Source organism: Plodia interpunctella, chromosome 5, assembly GCF_027563975.2.
Source record: "Plodia interpunctella isolate USDA-ARS_2022_Savannah chromosome 5, ilPloInte3.2, whole genome shotgun sequence".
Classification (NCBI taxonomy): Eukaryota; Metazoa; Arthropoda; class Insecta; order Lepidoptera; family Pyralidae; genus Plodia; species Plodia interpunctella.
The window spans coordinates 2,053,289-2,072,992 of record NC_071298.1 but is presented as its reverse complement, the minus strand read 5'-3'; the positions used below and the strand labels follow the sequence as shown (position 1 = coordinate 2,072,992).

Below are 19,704 nucleotides of genomic sequence, written 5' to 3'. Positions count from 1 at the left end.
TTGTGGTTTATTTTGACATAGAAAACTACTGAGTCGCATCATAATAGGTAAGTAGGCTACTTAAGCTTTAAAATTCTAAAGTATAAAATCACAGTGATACTTAAAATGAACGAATTTATTGATTTGAAGCACTTAATTTTAAGTTTTATCGTATTACATAAATGTGTATTTGGAAGTCACGGATTTTATTTAACATCAATTTAACAAATATTTTTTAAAATTAATTAATCAATAAATAATAATGTTAAAACCTATCTTGAGTGCAAGAAATGTTATGAAATAAGCAGACGGAGTAAAATAATAAATAAAAAAATATTTTTACTCATGAAGTTTTATTATTCGTTTATCACCGATTTTTTCATACACTAATTAATATCCTGTAAATAAATATTCTAGGTACAAAACCATTACGGAATTGGAGATAATCTGCATAAAGGTCCGTGCACACTGAAAGCGTATGCAGCGCTATGCAGCAGAGATTGTATGAATAAATTTGTACGCATTACACACAATGTCATACAATAATTACTACACACGCATGCAATAAATATTACTACATACGTGCACGGAAATCCAAATTAGCATTTAAGTATTATGGGCAATATATTCTTTGACAAATGAGACTATAGTTATGTTTTGTTAATAGAAAATCAGACTTCAGCTTTTCTCTTTAAGAGGGGGTAGTTTTTCTGTTTCTTCGTCAATTTCAAATCGTCTGTAAAGAAAAAAAGATAAGATAAATCATTTGGTGCTCGTCGTCAATGAATCGTCGATTTGTTGTAGTATAGTGAGCAAACCAGCATGCGTCTTGCCTGATGGTAATCACCTTTAAAATTGTATCCTTTTATAAATCTTAAAACAGTCAAGAACTTAGCCTGTAACGTGACGAATGTAATAATAAAGAGAACTCACCCGCACAGCATATTCTGGGCCACCAGCCGCTCCCCGTCAGCCAGCGTCTGCGGCATCGGCTGACCTTTGGTCTCCGGCAGCAGCAGCGACGCCAACGTCCCTACTATACTGATGACGCCAATTGTTATCAGCGGCAGGGGAACCCATATCGTACCCTGGAATTCAGAAGAATTTTATAAAATAGAGAATTTTATAAAATAGAACTAGTAATTTAAATTTTTTGGAAGACTAAATGTTTTTATGTTTGACGGCCTTGCGAAGCAGCCGCCAGCGACGACAATGCGATCAGGGTTGGCACAAAATATGAAAGACGATACTATATCTATATTATTTTCCGAAAGTTACCTTTAATTTAGCTCCCATAGCTATAGTCGCGCTAGCTCTCACATTTTGCAATGAATTACAATAGTAACTAAATTGGCGTCGGATGTGGTGTTTTCTTTCTTAAAGAGTGTATTATTGCTAACCCTGGGGTCAAATTTTATTCATGTCGAAAGAGAAAAATATCAGATGCAAGAGTCAAAATCAAAAGCATTTATTGCAAAATCTTTGTATGTGCTGTACATACATACATACAAGAATGGTAAATTTTAATGAGTTTCAACAGATTGCCATTTTAGGCATGCAATATTTTTTGTAACAGTGACTTACCGAATAAACGACGTACGGCGACACGACAGTTCCCAGGAAGACAGTGAGGTGTATGAGCGAGTTGCCGCTGGAGCGCACCGGGGTGGGCAGGGTCTCGGGGCCGAGCTGCAGCAGCGCGCTGAACGACATGTTCACGAAGAACCGCAGAGTCACGGCTACTATCGCTTGGAATATACCTATACAAATAGTGCTTATTAAACTTTCGCGTTCACGTACCTAATTACATCCATACTAATTGACCGAGCGAGGTCTAACATTCTACTTGGGGCAAAAATACATTTTTTGTATGTATGTTTGTAATGCGATAAGTTTCGAACCGCTGGTCTGATTTTGATGAAACTTAAAAGGTATGTAGAATCTGTCAATAGAATTTTTAAGTTCGTGGAGCATCAAAATCGGTTACAGTTTACAATTTTGTGAAAATTTATTGTGTTCGCGAGGTCAAGTTCGCGGCGTACAACTAGTATTATAAATGCGAAAGTCTGTCTGTCTGTTTTGTTCCGCTTTCACGAATTGATCATTGATGAAATTTGGTACGCATATAGTTAAAGACTACCTACCGCTCAAACATAGGCTCCTTTTTTCAAAAATCAATCCCCAATTACTATATTTTGAAAGTTTGTAAACCGAAGACCTCGCGAAGGTGTCAAGAAAAAGTAATTTAAATTTTCGGATCTGGCGGAAATAGCGGATCCTGGGCTCTGACGCTTTACGGCTGATGAACAAACCGGGACAACATACCTCTTGGAATTGCTGCACACATGAATGAAAATACGCTGGTTAAAAGCAACGTAGCTGCGATCACAGCGCGTCTACCGAACCTGGAATTTATAAGAGCAGATATGATCAAAAATGTAAAAAATTAGGAAGCAATAACAATAATAGACAGTCTTGTATAAACATAGTTTTATATGTCAACATTATCTTATAAATATGTCGCTGTAAGGGACCCGAAAATAAAATAAATAAATGACTTGTGAGCGTAAATAATTAGAAATAGAAATAAATTTATTCACGACATACTTACTATTATGCATCACAGAAAATGAACAAAATTTTAATATTACAAAGATACATTAAAGATGCTACGAAATGGTACCAAATTATTACCATTTAAAATAATTCTCATTGATTTAGAAGGGCCCCGCGCGAGCCCTTTTAAATCAATGAGAATTATTTTTAATTTTTATTTCATTGATCTATTAGTATCAGGCCACGATCCTATTAGTATCAGGCCTGATTATACTAGATATCTATATAGGTATACTAGGTATACATTTTATTGCATGTGAAAGTATCAACGTAATCAAAGTTGTAGTGAATGCCGTGCACGTCTGTAAAGGATGTAAACATTAGAACTAGACTTAAGATTTAATGTAAAAATGTAATGTATATGTTTATATTGTTGATGTGCCAATAAATAAATAAATAAATCCTTTTTGAATCGCTCACCTAACACGGTATAAATAATTCTAATATTGATCGGAAAAAATATATGAAAGCTATGTTTTTCCAAGTTTTAAATTCATACTATTCACCTGTCTAAAGTAACAGTAACCAGAGCCAAAGCTGGCAACTCAGCGGCAGACGACGCGGCAAACGTGACGAATAAACTGGAGCCAATATTCTCTGACAAACGGATTATTGCGTCGATACCGATACTGGCGATGATGCTCACCAGAATAAGGACGAACAGGCAGTTCCTCAGTCTAGGACTTTGGAATAGTGCGGTGAGGGACTCGTTTGATTCGCGTTTTTTGTTTGACGTTGCCTGCAATATTTATTTAAAAATATTAGCGAATTAAATTATAAATATTTTAATTGGATAAAATTGAAAATTTTTATACGAAACTTACGACAAATTCGTCTATGACGTCTTGAGGTATTTTCGTATTATTGATTCTTTCAAATCTTCTTAAGATCTTAAGAGCTCTTTTGACTTGGCCACTCGAAGAAAGCCATCTGGAATTAATAAAATGATGTAAGTATGAAAATTGCCGATTAAATGTCCTGTCAACTATTTGGAGTTGTGTTACTTTATGACTAAAACGGCTGAAGTATGTCAATTGATTTAATATACATAAATTTATTGCTTTATTATACAAAATACAACATGTAAAAGTACAAGGCTAAAGTGGATAAATAAATTGCGACTAAAAACTTTATACCTATATTCTTTTGATTGTAGTGTAATGATTTATTTTTTATTAGCTACCTCACGCTCTCCGGGACAATCCAAGGGGTGGCCAAGGCCAATACGAAGGGGATAGACGTCACGACGGTCAGAGTCCTCCAGTCGGCCATCTTGATGGCCATCCACGGCAACAGGACTTGGGCCACAGTGCATCCTATTCCGAGCACTGCGTTGGAGACCCAAGTGCGGTGGCGGGCACCGATAAACTCCAAAACTAGAAATAAGTATTAAAAAAAATTATAAAGTACCTATAGTAAAAAAAGTAAACAAATCAAACTAAACTTAATATTCATTACAAACAAAAATAATACATTATGCGTATCGATATATATCGTATCGTATTTCGTGTCGATAAAACTATTGTAAATAAAGTCAAAAACTATTGGGCAGATTTTGGTGTTATTTGACACAGAGATAGACAACTCGTTTAGGAGTAACTTTCAATAGGGTACTTTTTTATTATGGTTTTACCAGGGCGAAGCCAGGACATGCCATAGTACATAGTAAAAATATTGTCATTTTGTAGAGCTTTTTGAGTGATCACATGTTGATATTACCACAGATTATACAATACCCCATTTCACTTAATAAATAAGGTAGTCATAACGACACGAAACGAAGAAGAAAAGTTGTTTATTCGTCAGGAAGAAGCAGACAAGGCCACAAGGTCCTTTAACTAATGTAGGTAAATAAGTATTGTTACATAGTTTCACTATAAAAATTTACTGTCTTGTCTACGTTCTTGTAGCTACTTTTAAGATGTCCCATCAATATCGTAGATATCTCTCTCATGAAGGTTGGAAGCCATGATCGCTAAATCTGAAAACGGTAATTTTTCATCTTGTTCTAACCGGGACTTGAACCCAGGACTGGCATGACATAGACAAGGTTACAGAAGTCGTCATCAAAATAGCATTCATGATTAAAACTAAAACATACTTATAATGTATATCATGGTGTACCCGGCGTCGTTGGAGACGCCTGTGACGAAGCGAGACAGGGCGAAGTCCCACGCTCCCACTGTGAAGATCGTTGATATGCTGCCTATGAACCCGATTATATTCGCTCCTGGAATTCAGTCCATAAAACAAGAGAAAGAAAACATTAACATTAAATAAAAAGAGGAAAGAAGTGTTGTAGATCAATGAATAAAACTAATAGTTCTAGACCTCGCGAACACAATAAATGTTTGATAAGTTTTTACAAAATCGTTAAATATTTCTAAAACGTCTAAACCGATTTTGATGCCCCACGAACGTAAAAATTCTATTGACAAGTCCTACATACCTTTTAAATTTCATCAAAATCAGACGGACGGTTCGAAAGTGATCGCGTTACAAACAAACATACATACATACAAAAAATGTATTTTTGCCTCAAGTCGAATTGTAGAGCTCGCTCGCTTCGCTCGCTCGGTCAATTATGAATGCGAAAGTTTATTTAATTGTTACCTGTTTGTTACTAATCTTGTTAAAATTTTAAATACAATAATATACGAGCACTACGTTGGGAGAAGGTCATAAGGAATTAAGCCCAAAAAAAAGAATGGTTCCTGTGAGAAAATCACGCTACAGCTAGCTAATATTAACCTATGTAGCTTGCAGGGTACAACAGATTTTGTTACCATACTTACGAGCTATATCTTACTTAGCTATTGTTAACATATCTCTATAAATAACAAAGTCATGATCTAATTACATTTAAGTAAGTAGCTTGCTAATCCTATTATCGGTTTTGTTTAGATGCTTATCAGACGGTAAATATGTCATTCAGTAGACAACTAAAAATCGTTTAGGAAAATATAAGATACATTAAATAATTCGACTCGCTGTATTATAGTTAACAAGCCTATATAAATCTGAAGTCAACCCAGCTTTGTTTCCATTATGCCAAGAATATTCTTCTGCTTCTTCTAGAAGTTCTCCAAGGAAAAGCGGTATATTTTCTTCCCTACGTAATTTACTGGCTACACAGGAACGTACCAGCCATACCAGCGTGGGCGGCACTTTTGGAGTTTAATATAATGTCTAAGTATTATATTGTAAAATGTTTTCAACCGACTTACCGATAAAAGCCGGTAGCCTGCCATACTTGTCGCCGAGAAAGCCGAAGAAAGCCACGCCAAACAGTGAGCCCACGAAGTATACCGACTGCGCGAACGGCGCGTACGCAGCCCTGTCGCATACCCACTCGCGCTGCGTAATAACGCAATTACTTTTAATACGGCAAATTTAAAAAGTACATAAAGAAAATTTTCAGAATAATATAACTCAAAATATGTTTGTTAACAATAAAAAACGGTCAATAGCGAGTTAAACTCGCGCGCCGAGGGTTCCGTACTAATTTGTAATTACAAAATATTCTTTATAAAAAAAACTATTTTTTCGGTCAACGCCAGACTCGTACCAAGTACTTATTCATCAAACGTAACGCAATTCCAGGCCCATAACCGCTGGGCCAGCGAAAGCTCATGCATTTCATGGGATTTTATAATTTTTGACTCGAAAATTTTAAATGGTATTTTTTTTTCAAACAAGCCCAGAAGACTGGTAACGACGAAACTATGCCTAAGGGTATTTTTTGTCATGAATTCTAAACTTTTTGCCATCGGTACCCTAATAAAATAATTTTAAAAAATTGATTCAATTTCAGGCATTCCGCCCGATAATGTATAGTCGAAAGTAGGTAACTCAGACGCATTTCGTATTTTCGACTGAGCGATCGCAGTATCGTCGTAACTTATTGCATCAAAAAGCTAAAATCATATATATTTTTTCGGTCAACGCCAGACTCGTACAAAGTACTACTTCATCAAACGTAACGCAATTCCGAAAGCTCACTGCACGGGATTTCATAATTTTTGACTCGAAAATTTTAAATGGTATTTTTTTTTCAAACAAGCCATAGTTTACATAATTTTGGTCATGCCGAATTTCATGATTCTAGGTCAATGGGTAGTAAGAAGAAGGGTTTTGAGTTTCCTCTGAAATTGCAAAGTTTTCAACATCTTAAATTGTCATCAATCTGATGATTTGACAGTTTGATAACTGTCAACACGGATAACAAAGTGATCCTATAACCTTTTGAGGCACGGAACTCTAAAAATAACAAAAGTAAGTAGTCACAAAAATTATACTTAACTTTGTTATCAAGCAATTTCTTTCAGATAATAAATTCCTTGCGTGCGGTCGAAAGATATCGCCATCTTATAAGTATCTTATAACAAAAATAATTTCGTTTAAATTTTATTGCACAAAATACATTTTTTAAATGTCTGTTGTAGGTTTACCTCATTGATAACAGTCGAGTAAGGTATGTCGTCGAAGAGAAACTCCCAGCCATATCTGCAGGGCACGACTGGAGTGCCAGTGGGTGGTCGAGTGAGAGTGGACAGTACTTGGGTGTAGTTGGTGTCGTACATCATGCAGCGGTCCCATCCTGGTGGCTCATCTGTGAATGGGACGGAGAGATTGCGTCTGCAAACAATGTTGAAGTTAGTATACATACAGCCTTATTATGTATTTATTTAAGTGTCACTTATTCGTACGACATCGACCACGGGAAGATATGGAATGGTTAACATTTTAGATCGCAACCACACACAGCCAAACACATTATACGTAGAGCGTTTTACCAGTAATTCTAGTAATTATAAACTCACCTCACAATCGCTATCATCTGAGCGTTTTCCATGTTTCTTTCACAGCTATTGAGCACCGGAACCGAGGGTAACTAACTATAAACTTTCCTCACAATATACTATACAAAAAGTGGATATATTCTCTCACCTCAACTCTACGCTAAGGACCTGGAGCTCGGGAACCTTGCACCAGTGTTGTTGCGGCGTGGCAGCTATGAACATCTGGACGCTGTAGCTGAACGCCATGGCGACTGCGAACGGCAGCATGGCCGCCACTAGCCAGCGCTGGTATGTACCCATGTCGCCTATGTGGACGATGATGCGCTCCATAACGTCATCTTCCTCTTCTCCCTTCTCTGTGTTGAGGGCTTTAGCTGCCTGCAAGTTGCGCCTTTGCTTTTACGATAGAATATAATTTATTCATAAGTTGTTCGCCGCGAAGTTCCTCGCGAATCCAATAGTTTTTTTTTTTTTTACAAAATTGTGAATATTTAAAAAGCGGCTCAACCGATTTTGTTGCCCCACGAACATAAAAATTCTATTGGCAGATCCTACATACGTTTTTAATTTCATCAAAATTGGACCAATGGTTCAAAAGTTATCGCGTTACAAATCTATATAAGTACATACATAAAAAAAATGTATTTTTGCCCCAAATAGAATTGTAGACCTCGTTCGTTCAGTCAAAAACACACACACACACTCTATTATAAATATATTTCTATTTCCGTTTGTAACGAATAAAATCAAAAGCTACAATTTCGATGAAAACTGGCAGCGATAGAGTAGACTTTCAGGATTAACATAGGTTTTATTGTGAAAAAACGAAGATGAAGTCGTAGGCAGCAGCTAGTTAGAGACACAGTGGGTGAAACTCCTAAACTTACAGCCTTACGGTTCACGCGGGTAGGTACGTGCCCAGAAGGCTGGTAACGACGAAACTATGCCTAAGGGTATTTTTGTCATGAATTCTAAATTTTTTGCCATCGGTACCCTAATAAAATTAATAAAAAAAATTGATTCAATTTCAGGTATTCCGCCCGATAGTATAGTCGAAAGTAGGTAACTCAGACGCATTTCGTATTTTCGACTGAGCGATCGCAGTATCATCGTAACTTATTGCATCAAAAAGCTCAAATCATATTACTTTTGATAAGGATGAATAATTAATTGGAGTAAATATGTCCATCCCAAACATACAAACACTTCCTCTTTATAATGTTAGTATGGATTGGATAGATTTTTTATGTATAATATTTATTATTTTATATGAAAAATATTTCATAATCATCATTTTTGGGCATTAACAAAAAAATTATATTAATTTTGTTTAATATTAGATATATTAAACAAAATGAATACAATTATAATTTAATATATGTATATATTACATAAAACTAATCACCTCATGATAATGCTCAGTTTCTGTCATAGTAAATATATTTTCGAATATGGCAAATGGCCGCGTCACACTGTCACCTCAAAATGCTCGTTACAGACTGATCCAGCAGAGTCGTATTGATACCTAATAAATAATGATAAGAGCGCGTCTGTATTATCATTTTATCACATATTCTGTTCTGATCTAAGTATCGATTTGAGAAAAATGTAAAATTTTGGATTGTACAATTTCTATACACTTTGTTCGTTGAGAGTTTATATAAGCATTTAAAATTGTTTCTTGCATAATATAATGAAATCTCTTATTGCGTATTTGTCATAATATTATTTATGGTTATAATTTCGGTAAATCATTTAGGTATATGTACTAAAAGTAATTACTTAGTCCTGTTATAAGTCGTGCCGTAGTGATACCTCTAATCGCACCACTGAATGATAATTCATTTTTCCGTGAAATAAATAATTTTAAAACAGTTTGTACTTACAAATTTCATTTTTTATTACCTAACTAAGTAGGTAAGTACATACAATTTATTGTTATGACAGCACAACGAAAATCTGATTAACAATTCAAATCAAGTTTGGAATTATACAAATTATAGTCTAGTACGACAAAATAGTGAAAATTATATGTTATTCTTAAATATACCTAATTATAATGTTATTAAATACTATAATTGTGATAATTTTACATTTATTACAATAATTAAACACATAAAAATAATATTTAAAAAACTTAAAAATAAATTGTTCTAAAAGTTCTAAAAAAATGATTTGGCTTCTATTAGTCTCATAAAGTCCTCTTGATATAGTTAAGACGTTTTAACTAGGCAGATTGCTCATTAGATGTTTCGCTTTGTTGGACGTTTTGCTACTAAGACTTTCTGAACGGGTGGGAAAGTAACAATATCTTATTGACTACGGAACCCCAAGAATTATAAACAATACCTTCTACCGGATTATCGCCAACGTGGCAAGACTATGTTGCGAGACGATCACAGATAATGTTTCAAGGCTATCAAGATTACAAGCTTTCATATCTGTTTTTATATTCTCAATTGGCTACTTTCAAACTGGTCTAATCCGATACTTTTTTCTAATCTCGAAAACAAAATCTTATATGTAGCTTGTTTAAAAAGTAATATCAATAATGTGACGTCACGGATTTTGGAGTCAAAAAGCATTTCTGATATAGTCTAATGAGACGAAAAAATATAACTAAAATAAAACTTATCAATTAAATTGACATTTTATAATTGTATTTGGATATTTTAATACCATGCATCTTATTTTATGCACAGTCAAGTAGCCAATTGCTAAAGCTGTGTCAATTTTTTTTCAACTCGCCTAAAGTAAAGACATCTAACCATTTATGGCCATCTAGTGGCAAGTCGAATACACACTTTCCTAACTTCTTCTTAAGTCCTTTCTTCACTTCTTCACAGGAAATAAGTAAATACCGGATCCGTCAAAAGTTGTACCGAAGCATGGGGAAGTTTTATGTAATCTGTGCCGAAGCGGTGTCCTCTTCTTTCTAAGTGCCCCGGCTTTTTATCGGTCCGTATAGACGAGTTCGGCTAGACGGAGGCCATGAAGAAGTGGCCTTTTACGTCCAAATTTGGCATTTTGCTCTTTTGTTTCATAAGAGGAAGTAAGATAGCAAAAATTTTAATGATAACTATCTCTAAGTACACGGAATTGTACGGCGCGATTGCGATCAGATATTAGATTTATCGGATTATAATAAAAGTATTAAATTCGTGACAAACAATGTGTTGTTAATTTTCAATTTTCACAATCTCTTATTTAGTCGATGACAGAAAATCTCTTTAGATCTTGTAAGTTGATCAAGTGTTTTGTTCGAAATTTTCTAAATTTTAGTATTATTGCAGTTATTAGTTTTAGTAGGAACTCTAATATCTATTAGAGTTAAAATATATTCTGGACGCAAACTAGGTATATGTTAACTTATGGGTAGTTGCCATCAAGTCAAATCACATATTTTTTTCCATGTGTCAAAAACAAAAAAATGTATGGGGCTTGTATGACAGTGGGCACCAGTGATGTCACAAATGTCGAAATATGAAAGTGTTTTAATTATACTTTAATGAGAACAAAAAAATAAATGTTACTAAAGAACATGATCAATCAAAGTGACATTAAATTATCATGTTCAATTATGTGAATGCATCTATATTAGGCATCTATAGATTATTGGCTATGGGATTGGCCTATTGTATCGATTTCTAGTTATTAAACGGCGAAAAATAATGCTCGTCTTGCAACTATTATGCAGACGTCACACTAACGCGGAAAAACGGCTTTGGCTTGACGGCTTTGGTTTTTTACTGTGGTTGCTGATTTTTTATTGTGATAAATAAAATTACTCATACAAACTATAGGTTTTCTACAAGATTTCTATAGATTTAGTCGTGAGAAGTTTGAGATCACATTTTCTGTTTGATTGTTAGCACTTCTTCGCCTTCGTCGTCTGTTTCCGCTCGTCTGTGAACGAATACGAAACAAATTGTAAGAAGTTTTTTTTTTAAATATTTAACAACCTATTTTGCTTAAGTTCTATAAGGCCTTTGAAAAACGAGATGACTGTTGAATGGGGTTATCCACATACTTCAGCTTCTCCCCATCAGTCAGTTTCTGCGAAATCGGCTGATCTTTGGTCTAAAACAGCAGCAGCGAAGCAAATGTCTCTACTATAATACGAATTATATTAATGAGGCTTAGCACGAACTTTTTTATTTGATGTCTGATGTTTCAACGACCTTGTAGTCGCCGTGGTCGCAGCCAGACTGGGGTATTTGCGGTGTGAAATAAATAAATAAATATATTAGGACAAATCACACAGATTTAGCTAGCCCCAGTAAGTTCGAGACTTGTGATAAATGGGATACTAACTCAACGATACTATATTTTATAACAAATACATATATAGATAAATATCCCGGGTATTGGATATTTCCAATCAGAAAAAGATCATTTTCCATCGTGACCCGACAGGGGATCGGAAACGGTAAAAGGTCGTTCAAGCGTCAGTAACATTCAATTAAAACAGGTTCGTGTTAAGCCTCATTAATATAATTTATGTAGTTACCTATCTGTTCTAGTTTTAAAAACACAAATGTCCCTACTATACTGATGACGCCGGGCTTCGCGGCGTTACAGCCACGAATGAAACAATGGTGAGAGAGAACTCACCCGCACAGCATATTCTGGGCCACCAGTTTCTCCCCGTCAGCCAGCGTCTGCGGCATCGGCTGACCTTTGGTCTCCGGCAGCAGTAGCGAGGTCAACGTTCCGGTCACGCACAGCACCCCAACGATTACCAGCGGCAGGGGTTGCCAGGTTGTGCCCTGGAATGTAGTGGTCCCTTTAGATCTCATGCCGGAACCGTGACAAAGTCAGAAGTTCCTTCCAATGAACTCGTGTCGGAGCTATCAGCAGTTCCTCTATAAGTTGATTTGCAAATGTTTTGGGTTTGGTGGTGTAATGGTTAAGACGCCCGCCTGTGGATCGAAAGGTCTCAGGTTCGTATCCAACTCGTGCCATATAAGTTTGTATAACAATCTGACTCATATATAGTAGTTTTCATAAAACCACTTGCTTCGGTGAAGGAAACCATCGTGAGGATACCTGCTCACTGGTGGACAGGTTTAGTTCACTAGTGTGTATGCAACTACCTGCCACTAGATGGCGGTCAGTAGTCGTAAAAGTCATGTCATATGCGGCGACTTGAATAAAATGTGACACCAGTGTTAGCAGTAACACACTCGATATGTTGATGAAAGTGTTTTTATTACGGACCAAATTAAAATAGAGAAGGATCGGGAATCCCTTGTGCACTGTTACAATGCACAGAGTCACGTAAAGAGGCGAGTTGTAATTTGGTTTTCCTTACAGAAAAAGGCGCGCATTGTTGGAACCCCACCCGTCTGCTTCAACCTCGCGTATCATTGCCTAACTTTTAACAGAGATAGAATAAGGCGAGACGCCTGTTTTCTTCCCTTTATTTTAGTTTCGTGTTATTTACCGAGTACACGACGTACGGTGACAGCACGGTTCCCATGTATGCAGTGAGGTGTACTAGAGAGTTTCCGCTGGAGCGCACAGGGGTCGGCAACAGTTCGGGGCTCAGCTGCCCGAGCGCACTAATCGTCATGTTCATGAAGAAGCGGAGGGTGACTGCCAGCACCACTTGGGTCAACCCTGGGGAGGAAATAATAAAGACTAAAGTTAGTACTGCTTGTGAAAAGTTTTTGATTGTGAATTTCCTTAAAACCTAATTTCCATAAAATTTTGAGTAAATTGACGAAATGTGAACTTTGAATACGTGAAAATATATATTGGGTCCAGGACGAGGTGGCATTTTTTGCGAATAAACTTTAAATGTTAACGAATTATATTTACAAAACAAATAAAAACCTTTAGTATTTATTTGTTTTATAAATATAATTCGAACAGCACGGGAAAGAGGTGAATGACGTAAATTGAGAGGGCTACACCCAGCAGTGGGACATAAAGGTCTGATGATGAATGAATGAAATATGTAAGGTTGAATGTTACGTACCTCGTTGAATGAAAGCACAGATGAACGAAAATATGCTCGCCATGCCAAACGTCAATACAATAACCGCTCGCCGGCCGAACCTAGGATAAATTGCACTATTATAGTAATTAAAGTTATATTAACTTTAAACTAGTTGTTTTTCGTAAATCTCGCGGACACAACAAATTCTTACAAAATTGTGAATATTTCAAAAACGACCTTATCGATTTAGATGCCCCACAAACTTAAAAATTCTATTGGCAGATCCTACATACCTTTTAAATTTCATCAAAATCGGACCTACCGTTCGAAAGTTATCGCGTTACAATATAAAGTTTTACAAATTTGCGAAATAAAAATAAAGCCAACCTGTCCAGAGTAACGGTCACCAGAGCCAAAGCGGGAAGCTCAGAGAGCGACGACGCGGCGAAAGTGGTGAAGAAATCCGACCCGATGTTCTCCGACATCCGAATGACTGCATCGATTCCCAAAGAACAGGTTATGCTTGCTATAATTAGGACTAAAATACAGTTCCTGAGCTTTGGGCTTCGGAATACTGCTGCGAGTGACTCGTCTGTCACTCGTTTTTTATTTGACGTTATCTGCAAGTAGATTAATATAAATAAATAAATAAATATATTAGGACAAATCACACAGATTGAGCTAGCCCCAAAGTAAGTTCGAGACTTGTGTTATGGGATACTCACGCAACGATACTATATTTTATAACAAAACATATACTATAAATAAACATCCAAGACCCGGGCCAATCAAAAAAGATCATTTTCCATTATGACCCGACCGGGGTTGGAACCAGGGACCTCTCATTTCAGAGGCAAGCACTTTACCACTGCGCCACCAAGGTCGTCAAATAATATAGAGAGACTTAATACTTTTTTCTGCAAATAATAATAAATATAAACAATTGTTGTTATCGCACTAATATTATAAAGGTGGCATTTTGTGAGTATGTTTATTACTTCTTTACGATCATACAGTTGGCCAATTTTTATGAAATTTGACGTGGTTGATACCTTTGCATCCCGAAAGTACACAATTCCCCTAGGATTTGGTTATAATTTTTTATAATCAGTGGCGCATTGTAATGTAGATGGCGCTACTGTGCCTAAAAATGCAAGTATTTTTTTACCGCGTAATGCAGTTACATATTTTATAAATCACTGATTTCTGAATGTCTTATAGATGTGTTAGATTTTATATTGTAATCGGAGTTATTCTAAAGGACGACGACAAATATAATAGATGACAAAAACAATTTGGTTTCACTATTCCAATCTATGTAAATAACTTACAACAAACTCGTTGATGACATCTTGCGGTATTTTCCTCTGATTGATCCTCTCGAATCGTTTCAAGATGGCGAGTGCTCTGTTCACTCTGCCAGTCGAGGCGAGCCATCTGCAAATGTCAAACAGCCATATTTCCTGCATGGATTTAATAAGTACTTCGTACAAGTACGTACTAATTCCATGATTTCGTATTTCGTAAGATTTTCGTAAGATTAAGTATGTTATAGGTCTAACTGCGGTAAAATGTAACCTAAGCCACTACCCATCTCCATGCAAAATTATAACACCCTTCCTTTCGTCCTCGGGCGTTAGAAACACTTTGATTTATTGTTCTGCTTTGACGTGAAAGGATGTCAAAGAAACACACTTTCACATATCATATATAATATTTAGTATGAATATGTACTTAAGGTCTGGAACCATTGAACGAATATAACGGTGTTTTGTAGGGTTTAAATATATCGGTAGCTCCACTTCAATCAACATATTAAGCTAGTTATCATGAACCTTACGTCGTAGAGCAGTGGGTTGATATTAAGTTATACTTTAACATCTGACGCTCATTGGCAGTCATGTAATCCAATAGTCTGTGTATATTGCCCAAGCGAATATGACACTTATGCCTTTAATCAAAGAGTTGATATTCACCTGACGCTCTCAGGTACAAGCCACGGTGTCACCAGTGCTAATATAGCAGGAGATGACGTCACAATAACCAGAGTCCGCCAATTCTTCATCCATAGAGCTAGCAAAGGGGTTAACATGAGTGCGCCCGCGCCGCCTATGGCCATAGCTAAGTTGCTCACCCACGTGCGGTGGCGGGATCCGATGAATTCTAAGACTGGAAATTAAACAAACATATCAGTATATTACTAGCTGCGGTTCGGGGATTCGCTCCTGTAAGAATTTCGGGACAAAATAAAACCCCATGTGCTATTCTAGGTTACATTCAACTCGTGAACCAAATTTCGAAATTCATCCAATGTAATTGAAACCCATAATCTTTCTCAAACAATCCACAACACACATCCAAACTTGTTAACAGGATTTAAAAAACCTATCTGTCTCTTATCTGTATATTATTCTGGTTACTTTCTCGGCCGTAAACCTTCGAAGCACAGGGTCAGTTTCTTTTTCTTCTCAGTAGTTTCCTCTAGTAGACTCCTTGACAACACAAAGCCACTACTTTTTTAGACCCGAGAGGGAATGGTATCCATTCCCTCTCGGGCCCTCTAGAAGGGGCAAATCCAAAAAGTACTATAACCTATAATAATATAGATTTTAGGCAGGTGATAGTATTTACTGCAGGTGAAAGAAAGTGGTGACTTACTAATGATGTATATCATGAAGTAGGCCGCATCGCTAGACAGGCCTGCGACCAGACGAGCGAGGGCGAAATCCCAGCGGCCCACAGTGAAAATGGTTGCGATGTTCCCAACCAACCCTAGTATATTGGCACCTGAAAAAGAGGTAGTGAATTACATTCATTTGAATGGTTTCTTTTCCATAATCAAAGAATTCAAGCTTTATGAAGTAAACATTTTTAATCTTATGAATTTCCCTAAGCTACTATATTTGACTGGCAGTATTGCTATGTGTAGTTTGTATGTGAACTTTTTATTACTTCAAGGAAAAACCAGCAATGAAGTTTACACGGGCAAGTTGCAATGCGCAAAGACAACTAAACAGAGACAAAATATAGGTATAAGTATTGACTAATTCTTCTTAGCGTATCGACTCTGCTAAATGTATGTGGACCAATAGGACTCAAGGGCTATAATACTGACCAACGAAAGCGGGCATCCTGCCGAACGCGTCTCCAAGCCAGCCGAAGAAGGCTGTGCCTATCAGCGAACCCACGAAGTACATCGACTGAGCGAACGGCGCGTACGCAGCGCGCTCGCATACCCACTCACGCTGGAATGGTGCATTCGTGTTAAAACATAAAAACATTTGTTGTGACCACTTACCATCAGATTATCTTACTTACCATCGTATTTGTTTGAAGTGAAAACTTCTTTAGCGGCGTTGTGCACTTTTTGCGATGGGTAAAAAATGTTAAACTCGCGTCAGGATCAAAAAAATCGTATAAGACTTCAAAAATGCACACAACAATTCTAGTTGTCACTTCTGCCGGCACTCGCGGAGCGCAATCCGTTTTTTATATAAGTAGCTATATAAAGTTCCACTGCTGGGTAAGGCTTTTACCCAGCAGTGGAACCCCCCCTTTCTGTTTCAAAACACTTTAATCGCTCGCCAGTTGTTGCCATCCCTTTTCGAAGTATTAAAAAAAGTTAAACTTTCTTAACATTTTAAATTTTTTCTTGAGATTTCCCATGAATTTTCTACTTAGACTTTACTTAACGAACTATGTATTGTGCAATTCGTAACTACAAGACCTGGGAGATTAGGTGGACAAAAAACTCTATTTATTGTAAAGCATTACCAACGGTTTTTTACGCCATTGGAGCTTCGGAGCACAAGGTCTGCTCTATGCTGTATAAACCATTGAGAAACGTGTCCTTTTTAGTTTGAACCTTCTTCACAGACATGTACCTACATAGTTCTTGAAGATGGTAGTAATAAAATTAAGTTTTCCTCCACGCCACATCATAATTTGACTGTTGCAACCGCTATTGAGGGCAAGGGCATTTCACAATATTAAGTAAGTACCTACAGTTAAACTTGCCTCATTGATAACAGTCGAGTAAGGTATGTCGTCGAAGAGGAACTCCCAGCCATGTCTGCAGGGCACGACTGGAGTGCCAGTGGGTGGTCGAGTGAGAGTGGACAGTACTTGGGTGTAGTTGGTGTCGTACATCATGCAGCGGTTCCATCCTGGTGGCTCGTCTGTATACGGGATTGAGAGATTCCGTCTGAAATACATACTCATATTATAAATGCGAAAGTGTGATTACTCGTCCTTCTTTCAAACGGAAAACTTCGCCAACACGAGCCGTTGTAACATGACCCGAAACGACCGATATAAAAAGCTATTAGCATGAGCAAATTGTTCCCTACGTAATTTGTCGCGGCCGTACCAGGGCGCCTTCTACATTCAGATTTCCTTACCTCATCTCCACAGTGAGGTTCTGCAGCTCAGGCACCAAACACCAGTGGTTCTGCGGCGTGACGGCTATGAACATCTGCAAGGCGTAGCCGAACGACCAGGCCGCCATGAACGGCAGCAAGGCGGCCACCAGCCACCGCTGGTACAGCCCCATCTCGCCCAGGTGTGAGATGATCCGTTCCATAACGTCGACATCTTTTTTTTCAGGGTTAAGAGTTGTTGCGGCCTATAAAGTTTTGTAAGGGCCTGTTTCACCACTTTCTTATTCTGTATGCTGACAGATAAATATATTAAACTAGCTGTTGCCCGCGGCTTCGCCCGCGTGATTATTTCCACGGGAACAGTTTTTTTTTAAAGTACCCTATGTCCTTTTCCATATTATAAACTTCAAGGAATTCTTCAAAATTTCAAGAAGATTGGTTGAGTAGATAGAGCGTGAAGAGGTAACAAACAAGCAAATAAATAAACAAACTTACTTTCATATTATTACTGCCTGAAACACGGGATTATTTTTCTTCCTAGCTCAAGCATCCTTTGTTTTATTTTAATCTTAATTTAGCTCTATTTATTTTAAACTTTTAATTAACTGACATGAATAAAGACATATTTATAATATACCTATATAACTATTTTATAAATCTGCCTCAATTTATTTTCTAGTTAGGCTTGTCCAAAATGATTTTTAACGCAATCTGTTCTATATCGCTATCAGATACTATATTAGCAAGGCGCTAAAACTATACGTCTATATGTATGAAACACAACAATGCAAGCACAGTTTGGCGGTATATCTGTGGAGCATATCGATTTTGGGAAAGTGCTTCAGTATTTATTTACATAAAACTACCTATTAGATTATTTTTGTTAGTGTTGTATAAATATAAATTAATAAATAATTTTATCATTGGAAATGTGTAATTTATTTTTAACTTAATCATTTCTTAGTTATTTTAAGACAGGCCATTTGTATATTATTGTAATGATATACATACAAATTAATAAATCAAAATAACAGTGAATAAGTGTGCAATGTGCATACAAACCTCACGATAATGCAGTGTATCGCCCATTATAAACCACTTAGTTAATTATTTAATCACTATTTACAAATATAGAGATGCGCTTGCAGACGACAGTCCCTCTTCAGTGCTGACCACACACTAAACTAATCGAAAACCATCGAGTATCATGATGAATTGTAATTACTTATCATTTCTACATTGTCACTTATCTACGTTATCATGTGATTTTTCAAAACTATATAACACTTAGCTTTTCCCGCGTTAATTTCCCACGGGAACAGTCATTTTTCCGAGATGATGGTGTGTATGTCCGTCTTCATACTTCAAAGTACATTTATGCAAAATTTCAAAATGATTGGTTGAGTATATATAGCGTGAAGAGGTAACAAACTTATTTTCGTGTAATTATAATGTCAGATAAGATTAGGATTTTGACGTTATTTCCGTTTAAAAATTACGAAAAAGCATAGAGTCGAGCCTCAACTTATATACCTGTTCCGTTGAGCAATACTTCTATCTTTGAAGGTACTTGTATAGGAGCTACTGAGAATAAAGGGTCTCAAGAGGTAGGTAACTACATATAATACTCTTGAAAGACCTAATGTGGCAGTCAGTTGTTCCTCCGAAGGAACTTGCCACAGTAGAGGAACAACTGAATGACCTGCTGGTACTGATCTATTGTAGGTAGATGAACTCTATTCATTTTTATTCAAAATGGTGACCCGGAAAAGAAACTTTAATTAAAAGATAACTGTATATGTTGTACCGGTTCCACATTGTCGTCGAACAGTTTGCCAAACTTGGGCGGTTCGGTATACATTGCTGATTTTTCATTGCGTCAAATAAAAGCACTCATACAAACTACGCAATGTGTCTTGAGTTCGGCGACAGTGACATTAGTTACACGGTGACATAAACAAAGCGTGTGAGTGTTACAAAATAC

At 36.7% G+C, this 19,704-nt stretch overlaps 2 protein-coding genes and 1 long non-coding RNA gene across 3 annotated transcripts; 1 reads left to right on the top strand and 2 right to left on the bottom strand.

The window, feature by feature from the left end:
* Window positions 1–180: 180 nt before the first annotated feature.
* Window positions 181–8,908, bottom strand: LOC128669859 (beta-alanine transporter-like). The gene is made up of 12 exons (XM_053745055.2): window positions 8,803–8,908; window positions 7,546–7,775; window positions 7,047–7,233; window positions 5,823–5,952; window positions 4,697–4,825; window positions 3,779–3,971; window positions 3,420–3,525; window positions 3,102–3,334; window positions 2,305–2,384; window positions 1,564–1,739; window positions 913–1,067; window positions 181–715 (listed from the first exon to the last, which is right to left on the bottom strand). Exons 1-12 carry the CDS (start codon window positions 8,827–8,829, stop codon window positions 658–660), a joined length of 1,704 nt encoding a protein of 567 aa, XP_053601030.1. The 5' UTR covers window positions 8,830–8,908; the 3' UTR covers window positions 181–657.
* LOC128669865 (uncharacterized) lies at window positions 6,730–7,603 on the top strand. Its single transcript, XR_008404704.2, has 3 exons — window positions 6,730–6,870; window positions 7,041–7,250; window positions 7,464–7,603. It is a non-coding gene; the product is annotated as an uncharacterized LOC128669865 (long non-coding RNA).
* Window positions 8,909–11,195: 2,287 nt separating the features above from the next.
* On the bottom strand, window positions 11,196–18,969 carry LOC128669860 (beta-alanine transporter-like). The gene is made up of 12 exons (XM_053745056.2): window positions 18,783–18,969; window positions 17,742–17,965; window positions 17,359–17,545; window positions 16,457–16,586; window positions 16,000–16,128; window positions 15,318–15,510; window positions 14,673–14,778; window positions 13,729–13,961; window positions 13,381–13,460; window positions 12,844–13,019; window positions 12,012–12,166; window positions 11,196–11,303 (listed from the first exon to the last, which is right to left on the bottom strand). Exons 1-12 carry the CDS (start codon window positions 18,807–18,809, stop codon window positions 11,246–11,248), a joined length of 1,698 nt encoding a protein of 565 aa, XP_053601031.1. The 5' UTR covers window positions 18,810–18,969; the 3' UTR covers window positions 11,196–11,245.
* Window positions 18,970–19,704: the final 735 nt, after the last annotated feature.

Excerpts from the sequence above, each read along its gene's own strand:
- LOC128669860 (XM_053745056.2), bottom strand. The coding sequence starts at position 18,809 with ATGGGCGATACACTGCATTATCGTGAG. Across the intron at positions 17,546-17,741 it reads AACCTCACTGTGGAGATGAG|ACGGAATCTCTCAATCCCGT; the intron begins GTAAGGAAATCT and ends TATGTATTTCAG. Across the intron at positions 13,461-13,728 it reads GTGACCGTTACTCTGGACAG|GTTCGGCCGGCGAGCGGTTA; the intron begins GTTGGCTTTATT and ends AATTTATCCTAG.
- LOC128669859 (XM_053745055.2), bottom strand. The coding sequence starts at position 8,829 with ATGACAGAAACTGAGCATTATCATGAG. Across the intron at positions 4,826-5,822 it reads CAGGCTACCGGCTTTTATCG|GAGCGAATATAATCGGGTTC; the intron begins GTAAGTCGGTTG and ends ACTGAATTCCAG. Across the intron at positions 1,740-2,304 it reads GTGTGCAGCAATTCCAAGAG|GTATATTCCAAGCGATAGTA; the intron begins GTATGTTGTCCC and ends CTATTTGTATAG.